Below are 27,046 nucleotides of genomic sequence, written 5' to 3'. Positions count from 1 at the left end.
CTGAAAACTGCTTTTTCTGCTCAAAAATGTTCCTTTTCCCAAACAAAACTAACTTCCTAAAAAAAATCCAACCAGGAGAACCGTTTGTTTCAGAAATATCTCTATGGTGCTCAATCTGAGGGGTCTTTGTCTTGCACTGTCGTTTTCTCCTAAGTCTGGATTTGCCAATCAGACAGTATTTGTAACACATTACTCTGACAAAGTCCTACCATACCTAAAACGATGTGATACATCATTCATGGAAGACAAAGAGAAAACAAAAACAAACCAAAACAAAAACAAAAACAGCCCTTATAACCACAGCATAAGGAGCCCAGCCTGTAGGAGAACAGGAAGAAAAGCATGAGCATCCCACTTCCCATGATATAGCAATGGCATCTTCAGATCAAAATACTTAAAGATTTTCCGTAATGGTTTTGAAGAGTGTTCAGTAGACTCCAGAATGCCACAATTTTCTATGTGGACATCAGAACATAAACATTTTTAGGAACAGTCCTACTTAACAGCCTGACCAACAACTCTTACACCCTGCTTTTCTCCTTTGCATGACTACACCACATGAATTTTCATACAAACTTCTCCTGTAAATGTATAAACATTCAGCTACTGAGGGTCTCTCTTCTCTTCTTTCAATAGTATCAAAGGTGCACTATCAGTACAATCTTAACCTTTTTCCAGCCTTCATTCTAAATTAACTTATCCACCACAAAAATGTTTAAGATTTCAGAACCAGGCATTTTAAAGTTGCCCTCAATATACATAATGATTTTCCAAAATAATTTTCCTAGTACTTTCCAAAAGCAAGCCTTTCTTAAGAGAGTTTACTATTCTGTGTGTTCCACTAGGCTATTTAGCCTACACCTTTTCTGAATTTGTGTTTGTCCAGCATCTGAGAAAAAAAAAAGAGCAATAAGCCTGATGACAGTGTTCAAATGATTTTTTATCCTATAAATGTAGGAATGCTTAAGCATAGGTTCTTTAGTCTCAGAAAAAGATAATGTTATTTCTCTTATATATATATTTTTTTTTCAAAATATTGATTCTATCATCACATACAACTACAGTATTATCACACAAAATTAAGTAAACCTATTGGATGATATTTAATGAAAAAGAAACAACACATGGTATGTATAAAAAAAAAGTAATCCACAAGAATATTACAATCTATGAGCCAGTCATGAAAATACCAAAGAAAACTTGGAGCAGCCCAAATAAAGTCACTAGAATTGCTCCACGTTTATATCTACATAACCAACTGCAATTTTTATCTTACAGCCAACGATTCCCCACACTGAACAAAAGAATGCAGAAAATGTGGTATGGCTCATTTTACACTGTTAAAAAAAATTAAGCATTAAAAATACCGATCTGGATGAGATGGGATCTCACAGCAAATTATTTTGCAAAAGATCAACATAGCAAGATAATCCTACAGTATTATCTTAACTTTAATCTCTGTAAGAACTTCCAAGTTTTCTAAAGTATTTTCAGGACATTGTGTCAGAATTGTATTTTGCATACTACAAACTGCTGTTAATCATATTAATGGAGGTTATCCGTTATGACTGTCCTCCAAATTAACAAAGCCTATCTAATAGGCTCTAATCCTATCTAATAGGCTCTAATTGGATCTGAAATAATTACTGGTTACTTCCAATAAAAATCTTAAATTTTTAGGGTTTGTTGAACTAAAAGAGAAAGTTTAACTCTTCCTTGCTGGTTAGGAAGAAACTTCCCTTCCATACTTTCTGCCTGTACAGAGTAGTAAACATATTCAGTTACTGCATACGTTTCAGTTGAAGTTGTAGTGTACCCATAAATACTGTGCAACTGTTACTATATTTTATTAGTCTAACTCTAAAACCGTGAGTCATTACAAAAAAAGATTAGTTTTATCTAGGTTTTAAATTGAAAATAACGCTACAATAGCACTTGTCTCTTTTCCCCACTTTGTCCAAAATCAGAGTACTAATGTCCTATTCACACCTGAACATTGGTTATCCTCTATCATCAGCTTACTTCAATAATAATATATGAGAATATATTTCCACAGTAGCTAATGGAGACATTCCTACAAATCAATGTGCTGCAGTGATACAGAAATAAAAGCCTATTTCACTGTAATGATGCTTCCAGACTTCCCTCAAGTCAGGTGGTTACTTGCAGTTAATGATCTGTGACATACCACACAAGTAGTCCTAAAAAGACTTATTATCCACTGCATGTGCAACAATATTTGCTTTATGGATGGCTAAATGAATGAAGACATTCAATGTAACTGTAAAAGTAAAATCAAAAGAAAACTTACAAGTAACATGTTTTCTTTGAGTAAAAGAGCTGTGAACATTTTCCATTAATACTTAACCTTTTGCTGGAGCAGTGCAACCACATATAATGCTTGAATCCATAAAGCCCAAGAGCTGTTCAGGGTTAACACTGATTAACTGCCCCCAATCAGAAGCTATAACTTTTAAAAATTTCAGAGAGCTTCACTCCACTAGTGAAATTAAACTGCATTTACAGCATGTGGCAAAGATGGGAGCACGAACACTTGCAAAGAAAATAAATTCTGTCCTATCTTAAAAACAGGTATTTTTTTTCAATCCAATAAAATAGATAAGAAATTTGTTTTTTTTTTAATCGCATATTTTATCCTGCACTGACTTCCGTTAACATAATAACAGAAAAGAATAGCAAAATAACTTATAATAAGCTAAAATGCAACAGCACAATATCTCCCATGACTCTCAAGACTGTGCAGACATTCACACATTTTCTGTTTATAATTTTTTTCATTTACTAGACTCAGCTTTTGTCCACCATATGTCCACCGTAGATTAACTATTCCCTTAGGTACAATTAAGGGCTTTCCATTTGTTGTAAGAAGACCTAAGTATGAAGGACGCAGCCAGAAAAAACATTTCTACCTAAACCAAAAACAGAAGCACATTCAGCCTGGACTATGGTTTATGCAGCATCTTTTTTATTAGACGTGTGTCTACATTGCTAAATAAACTACAGACAAAATCCATGGAAACAGTAAGAGATCTCTCAGCATTTCGTTTGTGTATTATTGTAAAAATAGGATACATATACTGTTCTAACCTTTGTATTTAAACGGTTTACTTCTATTTCCATTTTTCAATGACATCTTTAAAGATTTTTCTGAATTTAAGCATAACTGTTAGTGAATGAGAATATATTATTTACTGGCACTTCTGTCACATTAGCATTTGAGTTCCAACCACACTAATAATATTCTACCAGGTCTTTGAAATTGATCTCAGTTCTTGGTTGGTCTTAGCAGGCAAAACTTATGTGAGCAAATGAAAAAAAGTGACAAGCGGACTCAGGATTAAGTGCGGGAAGGAGAAGAAACCAAGTTACCCACACTCACTGAAGTAAGAAAGCGTAACATAAGGACAGTCTATTGGCTGGACTAGTTCATAACTACCCTCCTTTTTTGTTAAAGCACCATAAAATTAGAATGAGGAAATATCATTTTCAGCAAGCAGTTTCCACAGTATCTAATCTGCCCTGATTCAAATGAACACAAATTTGTTGACTTTCATAGTATTATACCTGTTTATATCAGAGCCCAGTGGAGGGCCACAAAGGGCCACTGGAACAGGCTGCCCACGGAGGCTGTGGAGTCTACTTCTCAGCAGGTCCCTTCCAACCCCTACAATTCTGTGATTTAATTTGTGGCCAGATGCAACATTTATCACAACAGATCTGGGCCAGAATACAGGATGTATGTATGTCCAGATCCTTGTGACATAACCTGTCAGCTGGTTTCCCTTCTCAGGCAATGGAATACTAAGTAAATCTACAGAACAGCAATAAACCTTCCCCACACACTCCTTTCCTTTTGTTCTGTACAAATTTCTGTGAGCTTAGTTACCTTCTAAGGAATCACACTTGGGGCTTCTATCCCTGTGTGACATATATCACTGTTAAGTATTGCCCACATAGCAATGTAACAGAGAAAATTAAATAGACCATTTTGGCACTGAAGGCAGCCAGCTCCACTACTATTACACCAAGCATGATTTAGGATCAAAATCTTGCAAGACAGATGTTTTCTCAGACAAGCAATGCAACTTTATCACTCCGGAATTTGTATGTTTTCACCTTGCTCCCATCTCTAAAGTAATACGGAATACATTCAGACACTGTGTTGGAAATTTATCATTATGGCGAATAAAAGACCATTTTCACCTGTGGTTTTCCCATTCATTAATTTAAGTTTCTTGATAAAAATAATTTTTAAAGAGTTAACTGACCACTGAAAGAAACAAATACATAAGACTGTGATTTTCTACTAATCTTACAAGTTAGTCGAGACAAACATTCTATACATATTTTAAAACAGGGTAGCATTCTACATTTATTCAAATGAGTTGGTAAATTGACCGTAGCATAGGACAAGGTTTTCTTTTTAAGGGAGTCTCTGCATGTAAGTAGTTTACCCTCCAATCCCAGGAGCACATATGGGACCTGCTGTCAGACATACAGGAACTTTAGTTTAATCAGGCATAAGACTCAAAAGAACAGGGGTCTTTGCATTTGCTGTTCAACACTTGTCTTAATTACAGGTGAAGGACCTAACAAGTGCAAGCCCACAGGAAACAAGAACAGAAAACAGCTGGGGGAGGTGAGAAGGGACAAGAGAATAAATGTGTAGAGCTGAACTTTAATATGCCAGACCCAAAAAGAGTATTAATGAAGTAGTGTTCTCAGTACAACTGGGGAGTCTAAGTGGCTAAGGCAGTAACCGAGTCCAAATGCAGGCTGGGTATGTCCTGTTACCAGCCAGACTCACATTAGTACACAGTACGCCAAATGTTCATTGGGATCAGGGCTGGAAAATGTTTCTTTCTGCACTCAGATAAGATAGGTAAAAAGATTTTACATTGTATGTAAATGCAAGTTAAAGAGTACACTAAAATGTAACCTTTCAACTTCCCAGTGTAACAGCATATCACTTCCTGTTCAGAGATAGCACTCCAAGATCAATTAATCATGGCTAAGACGAACAAATGGTCAACATTCTTAATTAGTGTTGATGCATTCTCCTCTGTGCCCTCATCTGTCATGAAGACTGTTTAAAAATCTGAGTTATTAGTCTTTATTGAGGAGTGGATCTGGTTAATATCTCTAGGGATAGAAATCATTCATCCATCCACTATACAACGGTACCTGATAATTCCTAGTCCCTATATAAGCTACAGATAACCACCGCCCTAAGACCATCTAGGTAGCTATAAATCAAAATGAGTGTAGCTCCCATGCAACCTGGGTTAATTTTTGTTTACAATATATCCACTGAAAAAGTTGGTAGGACACTTGAGGACTCTGCTTGTAGATTAGTGCAGAGGAAAATATATATAGTAGTAGTCAAGGTAGAAAGGAAAGAAACACATCAGTCACGCATAACACCATAAAACCTCTCTAACTCACACTAACAGCTAGAACATCCACTGTGAATTACTGAACTCTAAATCAATCCTAAGTTTAAGCAAAGATCTTAAGTGAAAAAATACACTTCATTCACTTGATGACCACAGCTTCATTTATACTACACAATATAACTCAAAAGTATTTCACGGTAACATGTCTATAAACGTTACTGCACTGAAGCTCAAAGGTATTTGTTAATCTTCACAGTAAGGCTCAAACCTTTATATCTGGTGCAATTGAAGTTGTACATAGCAACATAGAAATAAGCATAGTTCAAATATACGTTATATTAAATAAAATAAAACTACTGCAAAGTAAGTTACAAAGGAAGTTAAATTTAAGATTCCACACTAACCATAAACTTTAGGATTATTATGATCTTACAATTTATAACTAACATAAAAAAGAAATTCAACTTTACACTTTACAATTCTATTTGTTGTTTATCAAATGCACAAATCACAGAATCACAGAATTGTAGGGGTTGGGAGGGACCTCAAGAGATCATCAAGTCCAACCCCTCTGCCAAAGCAGGTTCCCTAGAGCAGGTTGCCCAGGCAGGCATCCAGACGGGCCTTGAATATCTCCAGAGAAGGAGACTCCACAACCTCCCTGGGCAGCCTGTTCCAGTGCTCTGTCACCCTCACCGTGAAGAAGTTCTTTCACGTGTTGGTGCGGAACTTCCTGTGCTCCATTTTGTGGCCATTGCCCCTTGTTCTGTCCCCACAGACCACTGAAAAGAGGTTGGCCAAACTCCTCTGTCTCCCACATTTCAGGTGTTTATAAGCATTGATAAGGTCCCCTCTCAGTCTTCTTTTCTGAAGGCTGAACAGACCCAGGTCTCTCAGCCTTTCCTCACAGGGGAGATGCTCCAGGCCCCGTATCATCTTGGTGTCCCTCCGCTGCACTCTATCTATCCAGATCTCTGTCTTTTTTGTACTGGGGAGCCCAGAACTGGACACAGTACTCCAGGTGAGGCCTGGCCAGGGCAGAGTAGAGGGGGAGGATCACCTCCCTTGACATGCTGGCCATGCTTCTTTTAATGCACACCAGGATGCCGTTGGCCTTCTTGGCCACCAGGGCACACTGCTGGCTCATGGCCAACCTGTTGTCCACCAGGACCCCCAGGTCCTTCTCCGCAGAGCTGCTCTCCAGCAGGTCATACCCCAGCCTGTACTGATACATGTGGTTGTTCCTTCCCAAGTGCAGGACTCTACAAAATTCTTATTGAGGTATCTGAATGCTGGCCCAACTTTTCAAATGCCAAGCAATTATCTTCATTCGTTCTTAGCAATATTTTTAAAACTTTTATCAGAAAGATAGAATTAGAATAGTGTTAGATTGACTGTTAGAAACATAACCCCCATTCCTAAAAAGAAAAAAAAGGAAGACCCGTGGAACTACAGGCCAGTCAATCTCACCTCTGTGCCTGGCAAGACCATGGAGCAGATCCTCCTGGAAACTATGCTAAGGCACATGGAAAATAGGGAGGTGATTGGTGACAGCCAACATGGCTTCACTAAGGGCAGATCATGCCTCACAAATGGGTGATATTCTATGACAGGGCTACAGGGTTGGTGGATAAGGGAAAAGCAACTGACACCATCTACCTGGACTTATACAAAGCATTAGACACTGTCCCACACGACATCTTTGTCTTCTAATCGGAGAGAGCCGGATTTAATAGATGGACCACTTGGTTGATAAGGAATTGGCTGGATGGTCACACTCAAAAGAGTTGAGGTCAACAGCTCAATGCCCAGGGGGAGATCAGCAATGAGTGGCATTCTGCTGGGGTTGGTATTGGGACCTGCTTTATTTAACATCTTTGTCGGTGACATGGACAGTGGGATTGAGCGCACCCTCAGCAAGTTTGCCAATGACACCAAGGCCAGGCTGGATGGGGCTTTGAATGACCTGGTCTAGTGGGAGGTGTCCCTGCCCACGGCAACAGGGTTGGAACTGGGTGATCTTTACAGTCCCTTCCAACCCAAGCCATTCTGTGATTCTCTGAATCACTTGCCTGAGGGTGTGAATATAGCTGGATATTTTTCTAAAACACACAAATAGCTCCAAAAAACAAGTACAGTTCTGAGACAAACTACTGACTGAAATTATTTGTTCTTTACAATGTACAAGGTCAAATAAGTTCATTAGTTCATCAAATGGCTTTTACTGACTTCAAACCTATTGCTCTTATGTTATGCATAGATCTCTTATAATTTACTGAGTAAAGCTGAGCTATTCTGAACACAGTGATTCCATCTGAAGAACTTGTTATCAGTAGCTTTATCCTTTCATAATATACAAGAATCAATACCATACTTCTATATAAACACTTACCTTGTTTGTTATTTCTGTATCATCAGTAACCTCTCACAGGCCATTGAAGTATTGAGAGGGAAGCCCTCCTAGATATTCTTCTGTTTTACCAAATTCATAAAAGTAACGCAGTTCTAAAAGCTGAACTTTTTATCATGCTGAAATAAAATTAAAAGCATGACAACTGTAAAAGTATCTCCTGCCTGCCTTCTTTTGAGAGATACCAAGGGGTTCAATGTGTGCAAAAACAACAAGCATCCTTAGGACCACACGAAAGCATTAGCTTGCTTTTTTTCTTTATATACAGTTTCTGATGAAAAGCAAGGTAGCAAGTACACTATTCCTTCAGCTGCCATCATCATGAAATGAAAACCATTTCCCTAGTCAGCATCAGTCTTTATCTGGAAACTCACCAACAAAACCGTATTTTGTTTGCAGACGCTCCCCAGGAAATATTTGGATTTTAAAGAATCATAGGCATATATATGAGAAAAAAATATATACTAAAGGTATAATTACAAAACAAAGTCCTCTAATTGCAAATGAAAAACAGAGTTTGATCTACTACCTCTGTGCTGTCATTCTAGCAAAAGAATTTTACTTATCCTATGTTACAAAGTATCCTACTGCAAATACCTCTTACGATTTACAGAACTCCAGTTAGCAAGTACAGTTCTGGGACAAAATATAAGTCAGTGAAAAGTGTTTTTCATAAGAATTTCAACAGAATCTGTATTATTGATTCTGGTCTGCTGCAGGACAACACTGTCTATGTTATACTTTTAGAAGTATTATCTGTATATTGTAACTCTAAGAGCTTCTCTGTTTTCTTCACAGTCTCACAATGAAGATCATAAAATGTTATAGCATCGTAGTAGCAACACTACATTAATGCTTCTGAATGAAAGTGTTGTCTCTACATTGTATTAAAATTATTTTAAACAATACTACCTTTCTGGATGAGAGTGTGGTTTTTTTTTCCAGATTTGTTCTTGATGTGGACATTGTGACATGGATGCAAAGGAATCGGAAAGTCAAAAGAAAGAGTCTGTTGTATGTTGTTCAAATAAATATATTTAAATTGTTAAAAATGGGTACCTGCTTCTACCACTTGACTTTGTTTATAAAATTGTTTTATGTTGCTCTTATCTTCGATAGAAAAAGGGTAATAGAACAAGGATCAAGACCTCAGATACGCTAATAATAATATTTCTGAAAATTTCTTAATTGGAAATGGGGGAATTTGTTATCCAGCTAATTAGGACACTAATGAGGCGATGGTTATTTAAAGGGGCATATTTTAGTTGTCAGAAGAAAAGGATTATATCATACTTACATGATCAAAAAGGATCAAAAAGAGGACAAGTTTAAAAAAAAATCCCACAGAACAACAGGAAATAAGTAAATTCGTGCAAAATCAGAGAGAGCATGTAAGAAGGCCTAATTAACAACTCAACTATTGTGTCTAGTTACTTTAAGTAACAGATTAAGAGCTTAATATACCAGCCTCTTGACCTACAGAACCATGAAATGTATCTGTTATTAGAGCCGGGAACGCTTCTCAGGTCTGCATTCTAGATGCATGCCACAGCTATATCCTGAAGCCCTATCAAACTCAAACACTGGTGAGACATCTCTCCATTCCTGTGTGCTGCTCTCCAAGTAAAGAAAACACAGGCAGATAGGCTGCAACAAGTTCCTCAACCTAACTGCCCAGAACCCTGAGGTACACCCAAATATGACATCTGTACACGGCAATAATGCACAAGACAGTATTATTTAGTTTCATTTTACTAATGATATATGCCCTGTGACATTTCTTCACTAGAGAGCAACATCCAGAGTATTCCAATTAATATTTAAATATGAGTAACTTACTTTTATTTCCAACCAAGGCCACAAGTGGCTGTGTTTCTGATTCTTCAGTCACTTTTTTTACCACATTATACCAGTCCTCTAAATTTTCAAAGCTCTGGCAGTTGGTAATATCATAAACCAAAAGAATACCCTAAAGAAAAAGATACATTTAAAATGCTACAAGTTGTAAAAATATTTTAATATGGCAAAATCTGCATTAGTCTTATTTATTATTATAATAAGATAGGGCATTTACAATTAATGGCATCTTATCTTCTCAGGAATTAAACAAGAGTCAGTGTAAGCCACTGTAATAAACCAATTTTACTACAGTACTTCTTCTGCATTCTGTGTGTTCCAAATTCAGACACTAGCTGAACTACAAAGGGAGAAAAATATGGCAATTCAGGAAAGATTACAATTAGTTATATTAGAAATATGTCAAATTGCATATGCATTATGAAAAAGCCAAAAAGCATTTCATACTAATAGTAAGAGAAAAATCACACTGGAGAAGGACTTTTATTTTAGCTAATCTTATTTGTAGTTTACTGTTCCCTTTCTGAGAAAAAAAGAAAAAACAGCTTAATCATACATTTCTGCACATTGCCCAACTTGTTGCATCTCTGCTTTCCTTTGGGAAGAAAGTCAAGCTCCCTTCCTTTACTGCTGTAGAAGGCAAGCAAGAAGTACTGACAATCTTTTTAATTTTCAAAGGACAAATTAAAAATGGTCAGAAGTCAAGAAGAGGGTAGTTCCATGTATTTCAGAGGCTGTGGACCAGGCTGCAGGTAATGAATAGTCAAAACAGGCATTCCTAAAAATCTTGTATACGAGGAATAACGTTAGAATTAGATTCTGTTGTGCTTGTTTTCATGGAGTTCACATCACCTGCAACTGAGCACTGTTTCTCATATTAAAATTTAATGAATATTTTTTCAAAATAATAATAATTAATAAATACAATTCATACAAATACATACAGATTTTTCAAGTCAAGCCTTTCAGAGGCTTGTCTGGGCCCAGCTTTACTTGATAGTTTCATAAGGACTGCCTTAGATCACAAAATATAACGTACACGTTAAATTAATTTCACAGACTATACAAACTGGTAAAGACTACAAGAGCATTTTGAAGACAGTTTAGATTATAAAATGAGAAACAATCTAAAAATAATAGGACGCAATTCAATAAGTACTATGACAAGTTCAAAGGAAGCAATAATCAGCTGCACGAGGATAGGAAACATCTGGCTTTGTAGCAGGTTCTATAGAAAAGGATCAAGGAGTTACAGTAGATCACAGTTGAATATAAATCAAGCTTATTTTTTTAATGAAAAAGGCAAATATCACGCTGGCACAAAACACTTCAGGTGAAGTATTGCATCCAACTCTGGTCCTGGTCACGATGTCAAGAAAAGGATAGGCTAGAAGATAACTAACAGTATCAGAGGTTTAGAAAACATGACAAACATCAGAAAGTTGAAAAAAATGGAATGCTTCAATAAACACAAGACTGATGAAAGGCATGATGATGCTGGTAAAAGTTTGAAGAGAAGATATCAGTAGTTCTCTTTTTATATGCTTTTATGCATAGTCTGCAGACACCACTGAATTCAGAGGACCAGCCAACATACTTAAGGGTAGGGCTACATTCTGCACGTGGACACGCTCAAGAAATGGGCAAACAAGAACCTTTCAACATTCAGCAAGGACAAATGCAAAGTCCTGCAGCTGAGGAGGAATAAACAGTGCAGGCTGGGAGCAACTGAAAGTGACCTTCAGGTCTTGGTAGACAGCAAACCAAATAGGAGCCAGCGATGATCCCTGGTAGCAAGGATGGCCAACAGGATTCTGGGCTGCATTAGCAGGAGCACAGCCACTAGACTGAGGGACATGTTAATAGCACCACGTGTCAAATCACATCTAAACTCCAGTCTTAGGTACCACAAGACATCAGTCAGCTGGAGTAAGTTCAGTGGAAGGTCATGAGATGACCAGAAGCTGGAGCGTTTGTCCTATCAGGAAAAGCTGAGGGAACAAAACTTGTTCACTATGCAGAAGAGATGGCTTTGCAGGGACCTAAAAGCAGCCTTCCCAGACCCAGGAGGAGGCTGTCAAGAAGATGGAATCACAATAGCGTGTGGCAAGAGCATGAAAAACAATGGGTAAAAGTTGAAATGAGAGATTCTAACTATAGACAAGGAAAAGATTTTCAGTATGAGGAGAACCAAGCAGTGGAATAGGTTGTACAAAGAGGTTGTGAAGTCTCCATCCCAGAGATTTCTAGAAGGAACTGGAGTAATTTAATCTCATCTCACAGCTGACCCTACTTTGAGCAGAAGGTTGACTAGAGACCTGATGAGACCCCTTCCAGCCTGAACCTTCTTATGATTCTGTGATCAGTAAAACACGCAGCAATCCCCCTTTTCCTGCAATGCCGTCAACTCCTTGGCAAACTGAGTTCTTGTGACTTATATTGGTATGTCTACTATTACTTCTGAAGAACAGCTTTCACTAGTTTCTCTAAGAAAGTTAAGAATTGTGACACCCATTTTTTCCCTATCTTTCTCCCTTTATTTCACCAATAAATCTAATATTAAACATCCGCTTCCCTCGTCCAACTTTTCTACAATTTATCCCTTAGTATCTTGTCTCAGTAACTCCTGAACATTTTTCTAACTATCCAAATGACTTCGCATGTATATATGTCTTTCATAATATAAGCCTTGTTTTAGAAAAGATATACCAGTGTTATTAAACACTTGGTGGAAAAGAAATTCGAGCTGAAGGACAGGTATTGTAAAGGCAAAAAAAAAAGTTGAAAGCTGTAAATGAGAAAATGCACACAGCGCATTTCTTTCACCAGCAGTCAAGTCCTCTTCTCGCCACCTTGCAAAAATCTAAAGCACCTTCAACACTGACAAGTTAAGCACTTAATGTTGGCTGTTTCTACTAATTCTTCATCAAAATGCTACACTGCTACAGATTATCAAGTGTAGCCAATTCCTTCAGAAGAAAGGGCATTCACTGTCGATTTACCGTGAAAGATATTATTGAACGAAGTTTGGAACTAGCTTCCTTTTTTTTTCCACCTTTCTCCATGACCTAACAATGCCATGAAAGCATATTCTTTTCTCAACTACTCTCTTTTTAAACCTTGTGAATATTTGTTGTACTTGACAGATACAATATCTCAGAGAGAGGAAAAAAAGCACCACAGCATCCAGATCATAAAGAGCACTTCCTGCCTAAGTTCTGTCAAAAAAGCACTTTGTAAGCAACTTAATGTGATGTGAATAAAGGACTAGCCATAACTCCACAGCTAAGATTTCTTTTCTTTTTTTTTTTTATTTAAGATAGAAAACCCATCATTGCTTTCCCCCAAAATGCATTATTTTCCACCCACTTACAGCATATGGACTACTATGGAATGAGTAGACAGCATAAAGCCTGCTATTTCCCTATTATGCATGAGGAATTGAGATGGAAAATTAACACTGGCTTTTTATTATTATTATTATTTTAAATAATTAGCACATTTCACTGCCATGAAAAAGGTTTGAAACATATGGAGGACAACATGCCGAGAACAGTATACTAATTCTCTAGTCTCCAGCAATGTGGCAAATAGTCCCTGCTTGCATAATTGCAGTTCAGTAATAGAGACATTTTGCTTACATTAGTGCATATGTGAGTGCTTTTTGTTTCAGAATTATAGAATATGCTCAAAAAATAGGCCACTGGAAACTTAGAATATTGCAGAAATGATTTGCTAGTCCCTAGAGAAGGTAGAGTCTGCAGTGCTTTTACTACTATTAACAAGCCAATTTATGAGGTAGCATATGCCAGCTTTTAAAGATACTTTAAACTAGATACATGGATAGGGTCAGCAATTACAGCTGAGAGATAGGAGTGGTTCTGAAATATTTACTACACAAACAGCAGCAGTGCTATTATACAACAGAACTGCAATTATGGAAGTGTCATAACAGTATGAATATATTGACTGGTTGAATACTGGACAATCACCATTTGAAAGGTGTCAAGTTTATTGCGATAAATCTTGGACATCAAAGAAAGCTACAGAGAGCAGTAACTAAAAACACTTGTTTTGGTCTTCAGGCTTATCCTCAGCTGCCCTCCTCTTATGAGGAATTTCAGTATGAATTAACTAAATTTTCCTTTTATTTTTTAACATTCATGAAGTGTTAGAGCAAAACTGTAATTTTTTTTCTAATATTAACTTTAGTAGAGTAACCTCATTATACCTTGCAAATCTACAGAAATGTTATTTTCACATTTTCACCTGTGCCAGTGCTTGGTCACCCTCAGTATTTCCTGATGTTCAGATGGTACTGTGTTCGTTTGTGACCACTGTCTGTCACTGGATACCACTGAAAGGAGCTTGGCTGTCTTCTTAGCCCCCCTTCTTTCATGTATTTATACACACTGATGAGCCTTCTCTGCTCCAAACTGAACAGTCACAGCTCTCTCTACCTTTCCTCACGTGTGATGCTCCAATACATTAAGCAGCTTGGTGGTCCTTCGCTGGACACTCTCCAGAGCCAGCTGGCTCTCTAGCAGTCGATTCCCAGCCTGTACTGTTGCCCAAGGTTACTCTGTGCCAGGTGCAGCACTTTTCATTTGCCTTCACTGAACTTCACAACATTTCTGTTGACCCATTCCTTTTGTTTGTCATAGTCTCTTGCAGTATCAGCCCTCACCTCCAGCACAGTGACCCCTCCTCCCCTGTTTGGAATCATTTGCAAACTTACAAACAATGTTTTGTTCCATTGTTCACAGGATTAATAAGACATGAAATAGTATCAACCCCTAAGGAATGCAACCCATAACCAGACACCAGAAAGACACAGAGCTGTGGACCACCTCCCTTTAAGTCCAGCTGTCTGTTCAGTTTTTCAGTCACCTTACGGTCCATCCATCTGATCTGCATCTATACATTTTGTCTGTATGAGTACCAGGAGAAATTACATCAAAGGTCTTGTTGAAGTCAAGGTAAACAACATCCACTGCTCTCCTCTCCACAGAGCTGGTCATCTCACCACAGCAGGCAATTGAATTGGTTGGGCAAAATTTACCCTTGATAATTCCATGCTAGCTCTTCCTAATTACTTTCTTGCTGCTTTGCCATCCATTCACGTGAATTTTTCTATGTACACAGAAGGAATTTGCCTTCTAAGTATTCCTACTTGTTCTACTTCATCTTTCCCCTTTTTCTTCTACAAAGCTACAGATGCTCAACATGAAAAAAGCTTCTGCCTGGAAATAAACTGCAAGCAGAATTTCAGAATTATTCATGGTGTTTCATGAATAGCTGAAAAATAAAGATCAGTTTTATCTGTCTTTCAAAGATGCTGTTACAAAACTAATAGAAAAGTGTCTTGAAAGTCAGCTCCAATGATAAGAAGCCTGTTACAGAAATTGTTCACCAATATCAGGAGTGAGAACGGCCATTAGTTCCTTAAAAAAATAGATTTGCAATGATGTGGAGGGGGTTTAATAGAAAAGAAATGAAGAAGAGATTGGATGTAGGGTTTTTTGTTGTTAATATGCTCAGAATGGCTAAGAGTCATATTATTCTGACTTTAGACTTACTGATATCAACTTTTTCACCTACTTTGGGGTACTGGCATTAATTTTTGATGTACTATCAAGGAACAAGGGATAAGGAACTCCTGAGTTTATCACCAAATGCAGTGCAGGAAAAAGGTTAACAGCCTTTTATTTCATTCACTGAGTTCACTTTGGGCATATGGCAACAATTTGTGATTAATCAAATTCTCTCTGTCATGGAAGCCAGTTTCTCCTGTTGCTTGGTATATCTTTCGCAGGGCAGCAAAGTGTTTTTTTTATTAAAAATAAGAAAAACTTATAAAACAGAAGCAACAGCTAAAAACACATATTTGTTTTTGAAAGTGACAAAATGTTAAGTTTATCTTTATCCAATCAGTAATTCCTAATCTTTTTAAGATTAGCCATTCCTGTGCTGCACTTATCAGCACAAAGGTTCTATCCAAATCAAGTTTTAGGATTCCATACTTCATAAATTATTGCAGGAAAAAAATACATTTATTTTCTGATAAATGTAATATCATATAATGAAACATATCGAGCTTATTGTTCTCATTACAAACTCCAAATTAAATAACAGAGTACATTTTAGGATTAATCATTTTAAAAAGTCTGGCATACAGTGCATCCTCCTAAATCAGCTCATAACTCAAGATACTATTATAGCATTTAGCCCTCACCTAAACCTACCACTCACTTTATATCGCTTAGTTAACCTAAAAATAAAATAAATTTTCATTGGATTGGAGTTCTGCAAAAACATTTAGCTACCTGGTTGCCTCCTTTTGTTTGCCCTCCTATAACCTCAGTTGCACGTACGAGTTTAATGGTGTAGGATTGCTCTTAATTTCCTCCTTCTACTTCTTCCCCCCAGGAGGCATCTGCTCTAAAAGCAGCCACTATATCTACCATGTGGATATCCAAATAACCCTTACTATTTAGTGTGATTGCTTTTCTTAACTCAAGACAAAAAGCATGGAAACATACATCTGTTCTTGAGTCGTTCAGATCTACAAATGCACACCGTTCCTTTCCTTTTTAAATCAACACCAAAAAAATGTATATTTATATCAATTAAGTTTAGATTCAAGAAAGATTCAACATTTCTGAGATCTCGAAAACAATATTCTCAAAATTATGGATATCTTGCAGCATAAAGTTTTAATTAATTCTATATAATTACTACAGATATGATTATCATCATTTATACTGTACCTGAGCTCCATAAATATATTTATCCAGCATCTTGCCTCCTATTGTTTGCCCCCCGACATCCCACACTTGAAGAGTAACATTCAAATTTCCTGGAAAAGAAAATTATATAGATATTGTGTAACCTGGAAAATTGAGATAGAAATAAATTAAAGATATATTATCATGGCAGGTAATACACCATAGCATATCAACACCAATAGCTTTTTATGAGTATAGCACAAATAGTAACCAAATTTAAAGATAAAGATGACTATCACTTGGGAAAAAAAGTCACTTGTGTCCAGGTAGTTCATTACAATGCCATAAAACCATAGCTAAATATTAACATCCCAATATAGGAAACTCGCAGAAAAGAATTAAAATTGCACGAAGATTCCTAACTAGAAATTATACAACATACTTTAGTAAAGAAATGCATAGAACTTTGCAGAGAAAGCAAGTTCTATAGAGCAGCACTTGGAAATGAAAGTTAATGCAATTAATATCAACCTAACCACATTAGGTAATACTGTGTCCCCTTTCTCTTCCACCTCCAAAATTTGAGAGGAAAATTTAGAAGTGTGAAAAATGCACAGAGTAATTGTATTTTAGTAATGATGCTCTTAGTAGTACTACAAAGAATTATATAGTTGACAGATTAAAGTAGAGATACCAATACAAGTCTACACTGAGGATGCAGACTATGATTATTTCCTCCATCCACCACCCCAAAGCAGGCAACTAAGCCGAATGTGATTTACATAATTTCATCTTCCAAGAATCTACACCAAGAACAGATCTTCCTTTCTACTCTAAACAGTCTTCAGAATCGATATTAAAACTATGTTGAAACTGTTAACGGGCTTTCAAAACAGTTTCAAGAAAAAATTCACTGTAAATGCAGAATATTTAATATTCTACAAGTCATACATATCCTGCAAACCCACAGACTAAACATGGGCACACAGAAATCTGTCATGACATGCTTACAGATTTTAAAGTATAATCTGACTCATTTTGCAGTGAGAACTGCAAAACTGTACTGATTACTTGGAAGTACGAAACTAATGCAGTAAGATCTGTTTTTTTTTTCTAATCTCCATAAAACCACATTAATAACAATCCTATGTACTCAAAAACAATTGTAACTCCCTATGAATTTTATTCCTAAATATATAGATAGCCAGAAATTTCCCATCACAGAATTTGAGTTGAGTGAAAAGGGTATTTGGGGCTCTTAAGGTATGCTTTTAATTCAGTTATTTTGTGTTATTAACAACCTTATTTTATATAAGGTGACCTGTTCAGCCATCAGTTTAAAACAAACCACCTTGCACATTAGTTATGCAAGTTAATGCGCTTCATGGAAATATATCCCAGCACTCAGTGACTATAAAGAACAAATTAGAACTATATAGCTGAATATATGCTACTTGTGGTATTAAATATACTACATTTTTATGATGCATCTTGCTTTTATCTGGTTAAAAGCACAGATTTCTCAAACCGGTAACTTGGTCTCAAACATGCAGGGATGAACATGGGACAATCTGGTCAGAGTACTTTTAAGCTGCATTAAGTTTTACCAAACATTAAGATAAAGAAATTCCAAATGGATCTTAGGAAATACATAAAACACTCCAGTCCAGTAAAGGCAACCTTTTACAGAGTAAGAAGTTTGTTTCTTTTGACAGTGCATCTACTGCAATTTATTGATTGATTCTTTTTAAAGCTTAGAGCAGGAGTGACTGCAGACAACGCAGGTAAGTCTTCCACAGAGCACCTGCCATGGATAAGCAGGTCTTATCAGCTGGCCCACAGCCTGAAGTGACCACGCATCCTCAGTGGGTAAACAAATTAAACATGCTCAAGAAGTCCACAATGCTGAAGTATTCTACCCAAATCTGGTTGCATGTACTCTACTGGAACTTCAGCACATCATTCATACCAGCTATTTAGAAAAAAAGCTTTAGAAACATTACCACTTTCAAACCCAACAACTTCCGGATGCCTAATTTTGTGTTCAAATGCTTTAAATCTAACTTCATTCTCTCCCCCAAGAGTAGCAACCATGCACAGCAAACTGGGCTTAGTACCTGGATACGGAGATTATCTGGGAAACTTTATTACAGGACGTTAAATTAAATGGTCTGCCAGTAACTCCTCTACTTAAAAATCTACTATTATTTACTTTCCTTTACTAACAACGGAAAAAAGACTGGAGAAAAAAAGTCTGGAATGTTCATTTGCATGAAATGGTTCTTTATTAAGACCTCGCTAACTACTGAAATTCATGTTGATTGTCCCTTGTGCAATGTTTTACTTTCCCCTTTTTAAAAAACAGGTCCTGTAGTATTTGTTTGGTGCTCAGATTGATTTTGGGGGAGAAAGAAGGAGGTTAAAATTATTTTGACAGAAGGAAAAGTACCAGATCATTTGCCTAGCAAATATTCAATTAATAATTATGAGAACAACAGATGAAATTTTCTGCAAAAAGTTTGAAATCTTATGTTTTTTGTTTGTTTTTAATATATATTAAAAAGGAATATACAAACTGGAGAGAACAGGAACAATATAAAGAGAACCTAACAAGGCATAAATTAAGACAGCTCTTAGAAAAAAAGTTAACACACAAAAATAACTGAAGAATCCCAGAACAATAATAATACACTGAACAAGAAAACGATAACACTTCTTTACTCCGTTCAAGCACAAAGATAAAATAGCTGAGGCAACACAGTGCAGGTTTCCAGATCATTTTTGGTATGAACTAAAGCCACTGGGCTGATTCAACAGCGACCCTCCAGAGGTACACTTGGTGCATTGGTTAACCTTACTCAAAGTGCTGCACAGTCAAGATGGAGCTAAAAACACAAGTCTGCCCACTTCTTGCACTGACGACTTAAAAAATCCTTTTCAGGGAAGAATCTTGTTTACTGGACTGCACCCACAACCCTCCTAAAAGTTTTTGACTATGGCTCTTAAGGGTCTCTATCAGCAGAACCTCAGATTAACACATATGCTATTTAAGCACTAAAAATCTGCACCGTGGTTGCATCCAGACTATACAACATACTGCGTCACCAAATATACTGAAATTGATTTGTATTTGAGAAAAATACTTCAAATGAACTGCATGAAAAGAATTTTTCAGCACCTGAATAATACATCATATTGTACACAATTAATCAAAGATCAATTTAAATCATTATTCAAGTAAATAGTAATCAAATAAATAGTAGTCAAATTACTATTTGTATTAACTCATATTGTTTTACCAAGTATTTTCCTTTTTCACTGTAAGACTGCATCAGTTACTAAAAGAACTGGAGATAAATAGACCTTTTATTAAAAATCATAATACCAGTACTTTATTTTACAAGTTAAAATGGACTTCTAACGCATCGTTATGTAAACTTCTGTGCAATTCTAGAAATCAGTAATTTTAACTTCTGAAGTGTTTGCTTATATTTAAAAGAGAAAAACACATTTCAAACACTGTAATATAGTTAATTGTTAACTATCCTACTAAATAAGAGAAATCAGGGCTCTTTTACCTACAGATATACAGATTATAAGTCCCGTGCAGTGGTATGAATTAACGTTACATGTAAACATAGCAGCTCTGCAAACCCAGAACTAATCAAGAAATTAGAAAAATCCATTTACTTAAGTAATGCTTTCCATACCAGTATTTAGAAATATTACTTCCCCCCTTATTTTCCTCTCACTCCCCCCACCAGTCCAGGTTACCTATAAAACACACAAATTTATATCTCCCTAAGTACATTCATAGGCATAGGCAAAAACTGAACGACAACCTATAGAAAAATGCTTTTTCCTAAATATGAAAACATTCCGTGTCTGTTAGTATTTTGTTACTGATAAACAAGGAAAATGGATGCAAAGACTTTGTTGTCTTATTTGCATCTACATTCTGATTTTATTAAATAAATTAGAACAAAGTAAATTATGAATGGGTTAACAGTTGACAATTTTCTAATTTTTCTACTCAACAAGAATATTTAGAATCCCAGTAATGTACTAATAGCTTCTGTATGCTTCGCAGCTGGAAAAAAAATTTGCAAAATACAAGTTCTCAGCATTCACACTGCGTGATTTGTGTACACATTCCATTTGCAAGTACTGCTGTAAGCAATCTGCATACTGGTATTTTTAAAGGAATGAGCAGGACAATAAAAAAAGCATTCTGTTGATGATATGGAGAAATAAGCACTGAAGTTTGGTACTATATTGCTCAGCAGATACTGAAGAAGTACAGCAAAGTGGCCAAACCAAAACGGTGCTTACAGGAATATTCTGACTAGATTACTCTGTTTATGCAGAGTAAGATATAATCACAAAATTATTGGCAATATAATTTTTAACACAGTAAGTGCAGGGATCTTGTATTTTCTTATGACGTCAGGTTACAGTTGAAATATTAAATATCTGGGTTTGCTTCTTCCACCAACCCGCAAGGAAAAAACACAGAATTTGCATCAACTTTATCAAATCGCACTACAACTTTAACCATTAAACATATTTTTTCCAACTTTTATTTCAGAAAACAGGAAGAATTGCTTATACTGAAAAAACTTCCATGCTTGGAAACTGAGCAACAGAGCAATCAGTGAAAAGCCTTATTTTAAACCTTCAATTGTTCAGAAACAAGCTTCTAGCAGCAACTATTCTTTTTTAATTATTTCTTTGCATTTTCCATGCAGTGTGCTGCAACTGGCATCTAAATAGCTTCTTTGCCGTCGTGAAGTGAAACATCTTGAATGCTCAAACTGTATTTTTATGAGTGCCGAGGGACCCTAAATTTTAGTGGTCTATTAAATGCCAGCAATTTCATGCTGCCTTGCATAAAACAGCATTCACATATTAGAGCACTGCGATTCCATAGCTGCATTATGCTTCTCACACACAAGCCAAATACAAGTTGTGTATTTCATTAAAAATATTATAATAATAAACTATTTCTTTCAAAACACATATACATTTTCAATGAATATATTTAAAGTTCTACTTAATTGTTTTATAGTGCACTATTCACATGAACAGAGAGTACACTCAAGCAGAGATAATAAAAATCATGAATACAGATAGCATAGCATTCCTTTTACTTGAATGCAGTGCTTAACTTAAATACTTAAAGATATGTTGCAAATACATAACCCTTTGTCACCTGGCAAGAACATACTAAGTAAATTTTCTCTAAATAGTCTATTTTACTTTGCCATAAAAAGCACTGTACTAAGCTTATTTACTATACATTACTTTGAAGACTCTTTCTGCCAGTCTTACTGCATCTCAACCTTTCAGCATTAAGAACCTTTATTCTCTTACCTGGCAATATTATCCTTTTCAAGAAGAAATCCAGTCCTATGGTTTGTTTGTACTGTTTTCCAAAAGTTTCTTGGGCAAAACGTGTGGCTAAGGATGTCTAAAAAAGAACAAGATCACATTAAGTTGTCATTTTAAACAGCAAAACACTTGATATTAAACCACGAGTACAAAACACAGTTAAGAAGTTTTAAATCAATGCATGCTGCCAGTGTTCATGAATTTATATTGATAAGCATTCCAGCCAGCTTCAACTTAGTAACAGCAGGTGGCAATGGCTACTAATTTATGCAAAAATCAGCAAGGCGCATATTTCCTTTGCACTTCAAAGACACTGTGATATTCATATCACAAAATAGTACACAAAATTGAGTAAGGTGCCAACAGCAAGCTCAGCTTGACGCAAATCTAAGTGACAATATCCATACCTGCACAGCTCACTGTTTTTAATAAGTGTTCATTTCCCAAACAAGGGTCCATCCCTGCTGCAGAACACCACGATCCCAGACCAACTTTCTGTGAGGGAAGGGATATCTGCACAGTGCAGAGTCCCAGAGGGGCTCCAAAGCGTGGCAGGATTCCTGCCCCTGGACATCAAAGCTTCCGGATCAGCAACTACATGCTGTCTAAGATAGGAAGAGAGACTGCGCACATTTTTACAGAGAAACTACTAAACTCAGGTTAAGAATGCATATTTACAGAACCGTTCCTCTACAGAGAGCTCTGGAATCTTATTTCTTCAATTTATGTTATGTGGATTTATTAAATACACTGTTGGTATCAGGTTTTGCTACCTACTGCTGAAAGGATACCCAATTTTCATAAAGTAACAAAGCAGGGCATTTCTATTCCTTCACTAGCAATTTAAGACTTCTAGACAGACAGAAGCCCCATAATCTAGCATTAAAAAAAGGAGAGAAATGCAATTACAAAGAATACACGAGTTCATGATGTGGAAAAAGAAATAAAATACTGTATTAAACGTGAATGCCAGGTAGCTAACATATATCCTACATCCAGCTGTGGCACGTGCTTAGAAATTTCTTGTTGGTGTGACATCTGAAATTATAAAAACAAACTAATTGCAGAAAAAGATAAAAAAATATGCATTTGCATGTATGGGAGGGAAGCCTAAGAGCCTCACAAAAGCCCTGGAACAATAATAAAAAATAGTCATAAAAAATAAACAAATAAGCAAGAAGGATTTTTCTCCAGATTTCAGTTCATCAACGCCTGAAGAAGGGATTCACGTGAAGCGTTATTAGAAATTGCTGTTACAGCACATTTAGTTAAAAATGCAATAGCAAAATAGCACCAACAGTTCTAAAAATAATGAGAATAGGCAAGTTCTGTTAATAGAACTGTTATAACAAAGATCTAAATTATACTAGTAATGTGTCAAGCACACACAGGAAGAAAAGGTAACTTACTCTTTTTCTGCATGAAAACATGACCACAAGAGCTCCAGCATTAAAGCTCTAGTGTGAAAAGACAAACATCTATTCAACTATACAATTACCTGTGAAGTAAATAACAGATGATATACTGTTTTCTTGGTTTTAATCACATTAAATATGACAGTCATAGGAATATACATAAGTGGTATTTTGGGATCAGAATATACATTTAGGAAGTAATCCAAAAAATCACTTAAAGACTATGGCAGCATTTTCATTTACTTCACTGAACTCAAGCCCAGAGAGAATTAAAAATAAATAAGTAAATGGGAAAAAAATAAAAAGGCGAGTAAACTAGAAATAGCACAAGTATGCTTATATATTTATATCACTGTGGAAAGGATAAAGACCACAGAGGATGAATCGTGAGAAGATTCTTCTGCCTACAGCTATGTAACAGTATTACCAACTTCACGCACAAATTAAATTCAATACAAACTTAGACTGTAACACTAAAAATAAACATTATCAAAAGTCTTAATAGATGGACTTCTAGATTACAAGACATTTTTAATCTGTTCAGACATTAAAGATATAGGTAAGAATAAGAACACTGCAGAAATAAATACACTGTGGAGTCTTCCTCAATTTTTCCCTTTCATAAAAGGAAACCAGTACCAAAGCACAGATGAAAATATCATCTGGCTCTATCATAACGTGCTGTATTCTCCAACATGCTAATTTAGATCCCCATTGTATAAGCAACCACTCCCTTCTTGTTTTAAGGGCTCGGTAAATATTAGCTTTATCACTCTGTGACACTCAATATTCCCTGAGGGCTTCTAAGGGTGTTAGTAAAAATAAACAACATCCATTCAATTAACAGCCAGCCCATAAGAGCGGCAAGTAATCAACAGCATGGCAAAGTTCTCTTAAATAGTTTTCTTCTACTGTGCTCTCAAATGCAAAGGAATTTATAGCAGAAAAATCATTGACTAACTCCTTTTTAATTTTTTTTTTTCTAATGAATGTTAGTGCTCACGGAAGGCGTTGGGTTACCAGACTGGAATTCTCTATTCATTCACAGAAAAACCATTTATCCACAAAACGAGCAACAGTTCAAACTCCTCCACACCAGCCAACAGAGGAGTTATCTCAATGTATATCCAGGTACCTCTACAATGCAAATACTCCCCTCAGTCCTAAAATTGTTCTCTACCATGCTTCTCACGAAAGACTCTGCATAACAGCTTTGCCTGTAAAGATATGATGGGTATGATCTGTGTAAAAATACAATGGAAGTTAAATAATGGTTCAGCAGAACTGTAGCTTTAAATAGAATTAAAATGATCAGAACACTTAAAAAAAAAAGAAGATTTGGTTCATCAGAGGGTAGCATGCTGTCAAGAAGGCCTCGTTCCTTGACATCTCAACTGCGACAACCAAGCCATCACCTCTCACAGCAGACTTGCCATGAGACCCGGTTTGGCAGGCTCGCACATTTCTCTTAATAACCTTCAAACAATCTTCACGTGCTGTTGTGAACAGCAAAACACTAGTGAATCTTACAAACACCCCTCTCAGATAAAAGTTCTCTGGGTTCTAACCCACAGCAATCAAGGCACGCTAAAAAAAATAATTACAAATATTTAAAAAAAATACACTTTTGTAAGTGTGAAATCCAATGGGCTTTTTGGGAGGTTCTTCTGGAAATAAACCGAGACACAATTAAACTTTGCAGGTGAGGCGAGAATTTCTTATTTGTATTTTTCAGTGCAAATCAGCTAACTCTATAAATTGTGCCGACACGCCGTTCCTAAATACCTACATACTGAGAAACAGAAAAAGAAAAAACATTGGCTCGTCTGCTACTATTTCATCAAATAGAACAAGTAATGATAGGCAGCTCCGACTACTCACCCTGCCAAAGGCAATTCTTTGAGTAAATTCCTATAGAAGAACACTTTCAGAAAGCGGAGCCAGAGGACAGTATCATAGTTGTGAGAAATTAAAACCAAAGCCAAAATTCAGCAGGATGCAAGCACAGAGTCCTGGAGCCACAAATCTCCATTCACATACCAACTTCACCAACCAATTGAGAAAACCCACTTTCCATCAGCAACATCCATCTATTCCTTCCCTCCCTCCCTTCTCAAACACCCAGGTCTACTTCTCCAAGCGCGGCAATGTACACATACCATCCCTACTGGCAAGAAGCTTAAGACATGCGAAGTGAAAAAGTTAGGCCAACTAACGAAATGCTTCAACTAGCACAAAAACTCATAGTTGTCCAACACAGAGAAATTCTGACAGAACAGCCTCGCTTTGCGGGGTGAGAGGCAGGAAGTATTTTGAGGAATACTAACAGAGGAAGCAGTTCTGTCATCTAAAGGTGAAGCCTTTCCGCTCCTAACTACTGATGAAACTTTGCTCGCTTAAGTAGAGAATACCAAAACTTTCGCAAATTAGACATTCAGCTACTAAGATAGGCCAGTGTGCACAGGAGACCTGATGCAGTTTTCTATTTGCAAGACTGAACAGTGGCTACTTCTGGTCAACATTTACCAAGTTTTTGAGCCCAAGCATGACAATTTGATCCAGAATTAGCAGAACACTTTAAAAAATACATAAATAAAGATGCTATCCCACCAAATCCTCAAGGGAGTAGAACAACCCTCTGTATTCCAGCCTGTGCTTCAACTCCTGCAAGTTCCCACACCGAGTTGAGCATTACCTGCTTCTTTATCATCATCCACTGCTGGAAGACAGAAGGTGTCTCTGCTAACGCCCTTCGGTTTCCAGTTGCAAGGGACAGCAGGAAGACAGAACCTTGGCTGCTTTCCTCCTCCCACACACCTGGTTTTCAGGACCTCCTTGACCATGAATAGCTCCCAGAGGCACAAAACTGTAAAAATTGCTAACATTGTAAAAAATTTGAACTAGAACTGTTTTTATTTAACAGTTCTAGTTCAAATCAGCACCACTATATACTCCAATATCACACCAATCCGTGTACATCAAGAGTTGAAATATCTAGACGACCACATTCCAACCCCCCACACCCCAATTCATACTTGTACTGCTGGTTTATTTTAATGGAAAATCATTTGGGCTTGGGAAGAGTGGGTTGATTTAAAACCTATATCAACAACCTAATGCATCTATGTTCCTTCTTGTCATCGAAATCGAGGAACTGATTGCTATTAATAATTGATGGATTTTTTATCAAATTATCCCCACCTCCAGTTTCAGATCAGCCTTCAGGTTGATTTTGGTTTTCTGGTTTGTGTAGGTTACCATTCTCTTACTGACCAATCTTGCCTTCCTAATTTTTGTTTTCAACAACTTACCATTTCCTTACTCTCTCCATTTTATTCTAACGCTTTTTCAGATTCTACTCTCACACCCCTCTCATTCCTTCTTCCTTTTCTAATCTTATCTCCTTCGAGCTTGCTCCAGCCATGCTTACTCCTTGCATTACAACTCCCAAAGTATCCCACCACTCACTAAAACCACACACACACAAAAAAAAAAAAAAAAAGAATAGAAAGAAGCACAACATCCCTCCCTTGCCTCACAGACAGGAATTCCTAGCTAGTGGAAACATAAACATTACCCTTAGCGTAGAACTGATACTGATTTGTTTTAAAACTGCCATCAGCATGTCCACAGAACGTGAATCACATTGCTTCTACACGATGTGTGATACCAGAGGAGGAAAAAGAATGCAAGTTTTCACCTTCAGCTCACTGATGCACAAAAACATCTTTTTTTTTTTTGCTGGAGAACTGAAGATCAGCCAGCCCCAGGGGACCAAGAGTGAATAAGTAAAATAACTTTGTTTAAAGGCAGGGGGGAACAACCAAT

At 36.7% G+C, this 27,046-nt stretch overlaps 1 protein-coding gene across 6 annotated transcripts in view; it reads right to left on the bottom strand.

Moving 5' to 3' along the window:
* The window catches only part of RAB28 (RAB28, member RAS oncogene family), a 62,256-nt gene that overhangs the window by 33,201 nt on the left and 2,009 nt on the right, over positions 1 to 27,046 (bottom strand). For 3 of the 6 annotated variants that reach the window (XM_035547327.2, XM_035547326.2, XM_035547328.2), the window contains exons 2-4: positions 21,786 to 21,882; positions 16,455 to 16,543; positions 9,667 to 9,796 (exon numbers count right to left, since the gene is read on the bottom strand). In XM_035547327.2, the coding sequence (XP_035403220.1) occupies positions 9,667 to 9,796; positions 16,455 to 16,543; positions 21,786 to 21,882 (316 nt within the window). Of the gene's footprint in view, positions 1 to 9,666; positions 9,797 to 16,454; positions 16,544 to 21,785; positions 21,883 to 25,913; positions 26,085 to 27,046 lie in introns of those variants that run through there. The other 3 variants (XM_035547329.2, XM_035547330.2, XM_050710673.1) reach the window with 2 other exon arrangements.

Source organism: Cygnus atratus, chromosome 4 (genome assembly GCF_013377495.2).
Source record: "Cygnus atratus isolate AKBS03 ecotype Queensland, Australia chromosome 4, CAtr_DNAZoo_HiC_assembly, whole genome shotgun sequence".
In the NCBI taxonomy this organism is placed as follows: Eukaryota; Metazoa; Chordata; class Aves; order Anseriformes; family Anatidae; genus Cygnus; species Cygnus atratus.
The sequence above is the reverse complement of the archived record's forward strand: the minus strand, read 5'-3'. Positions and strand labels throughout refer to the sequence as shown.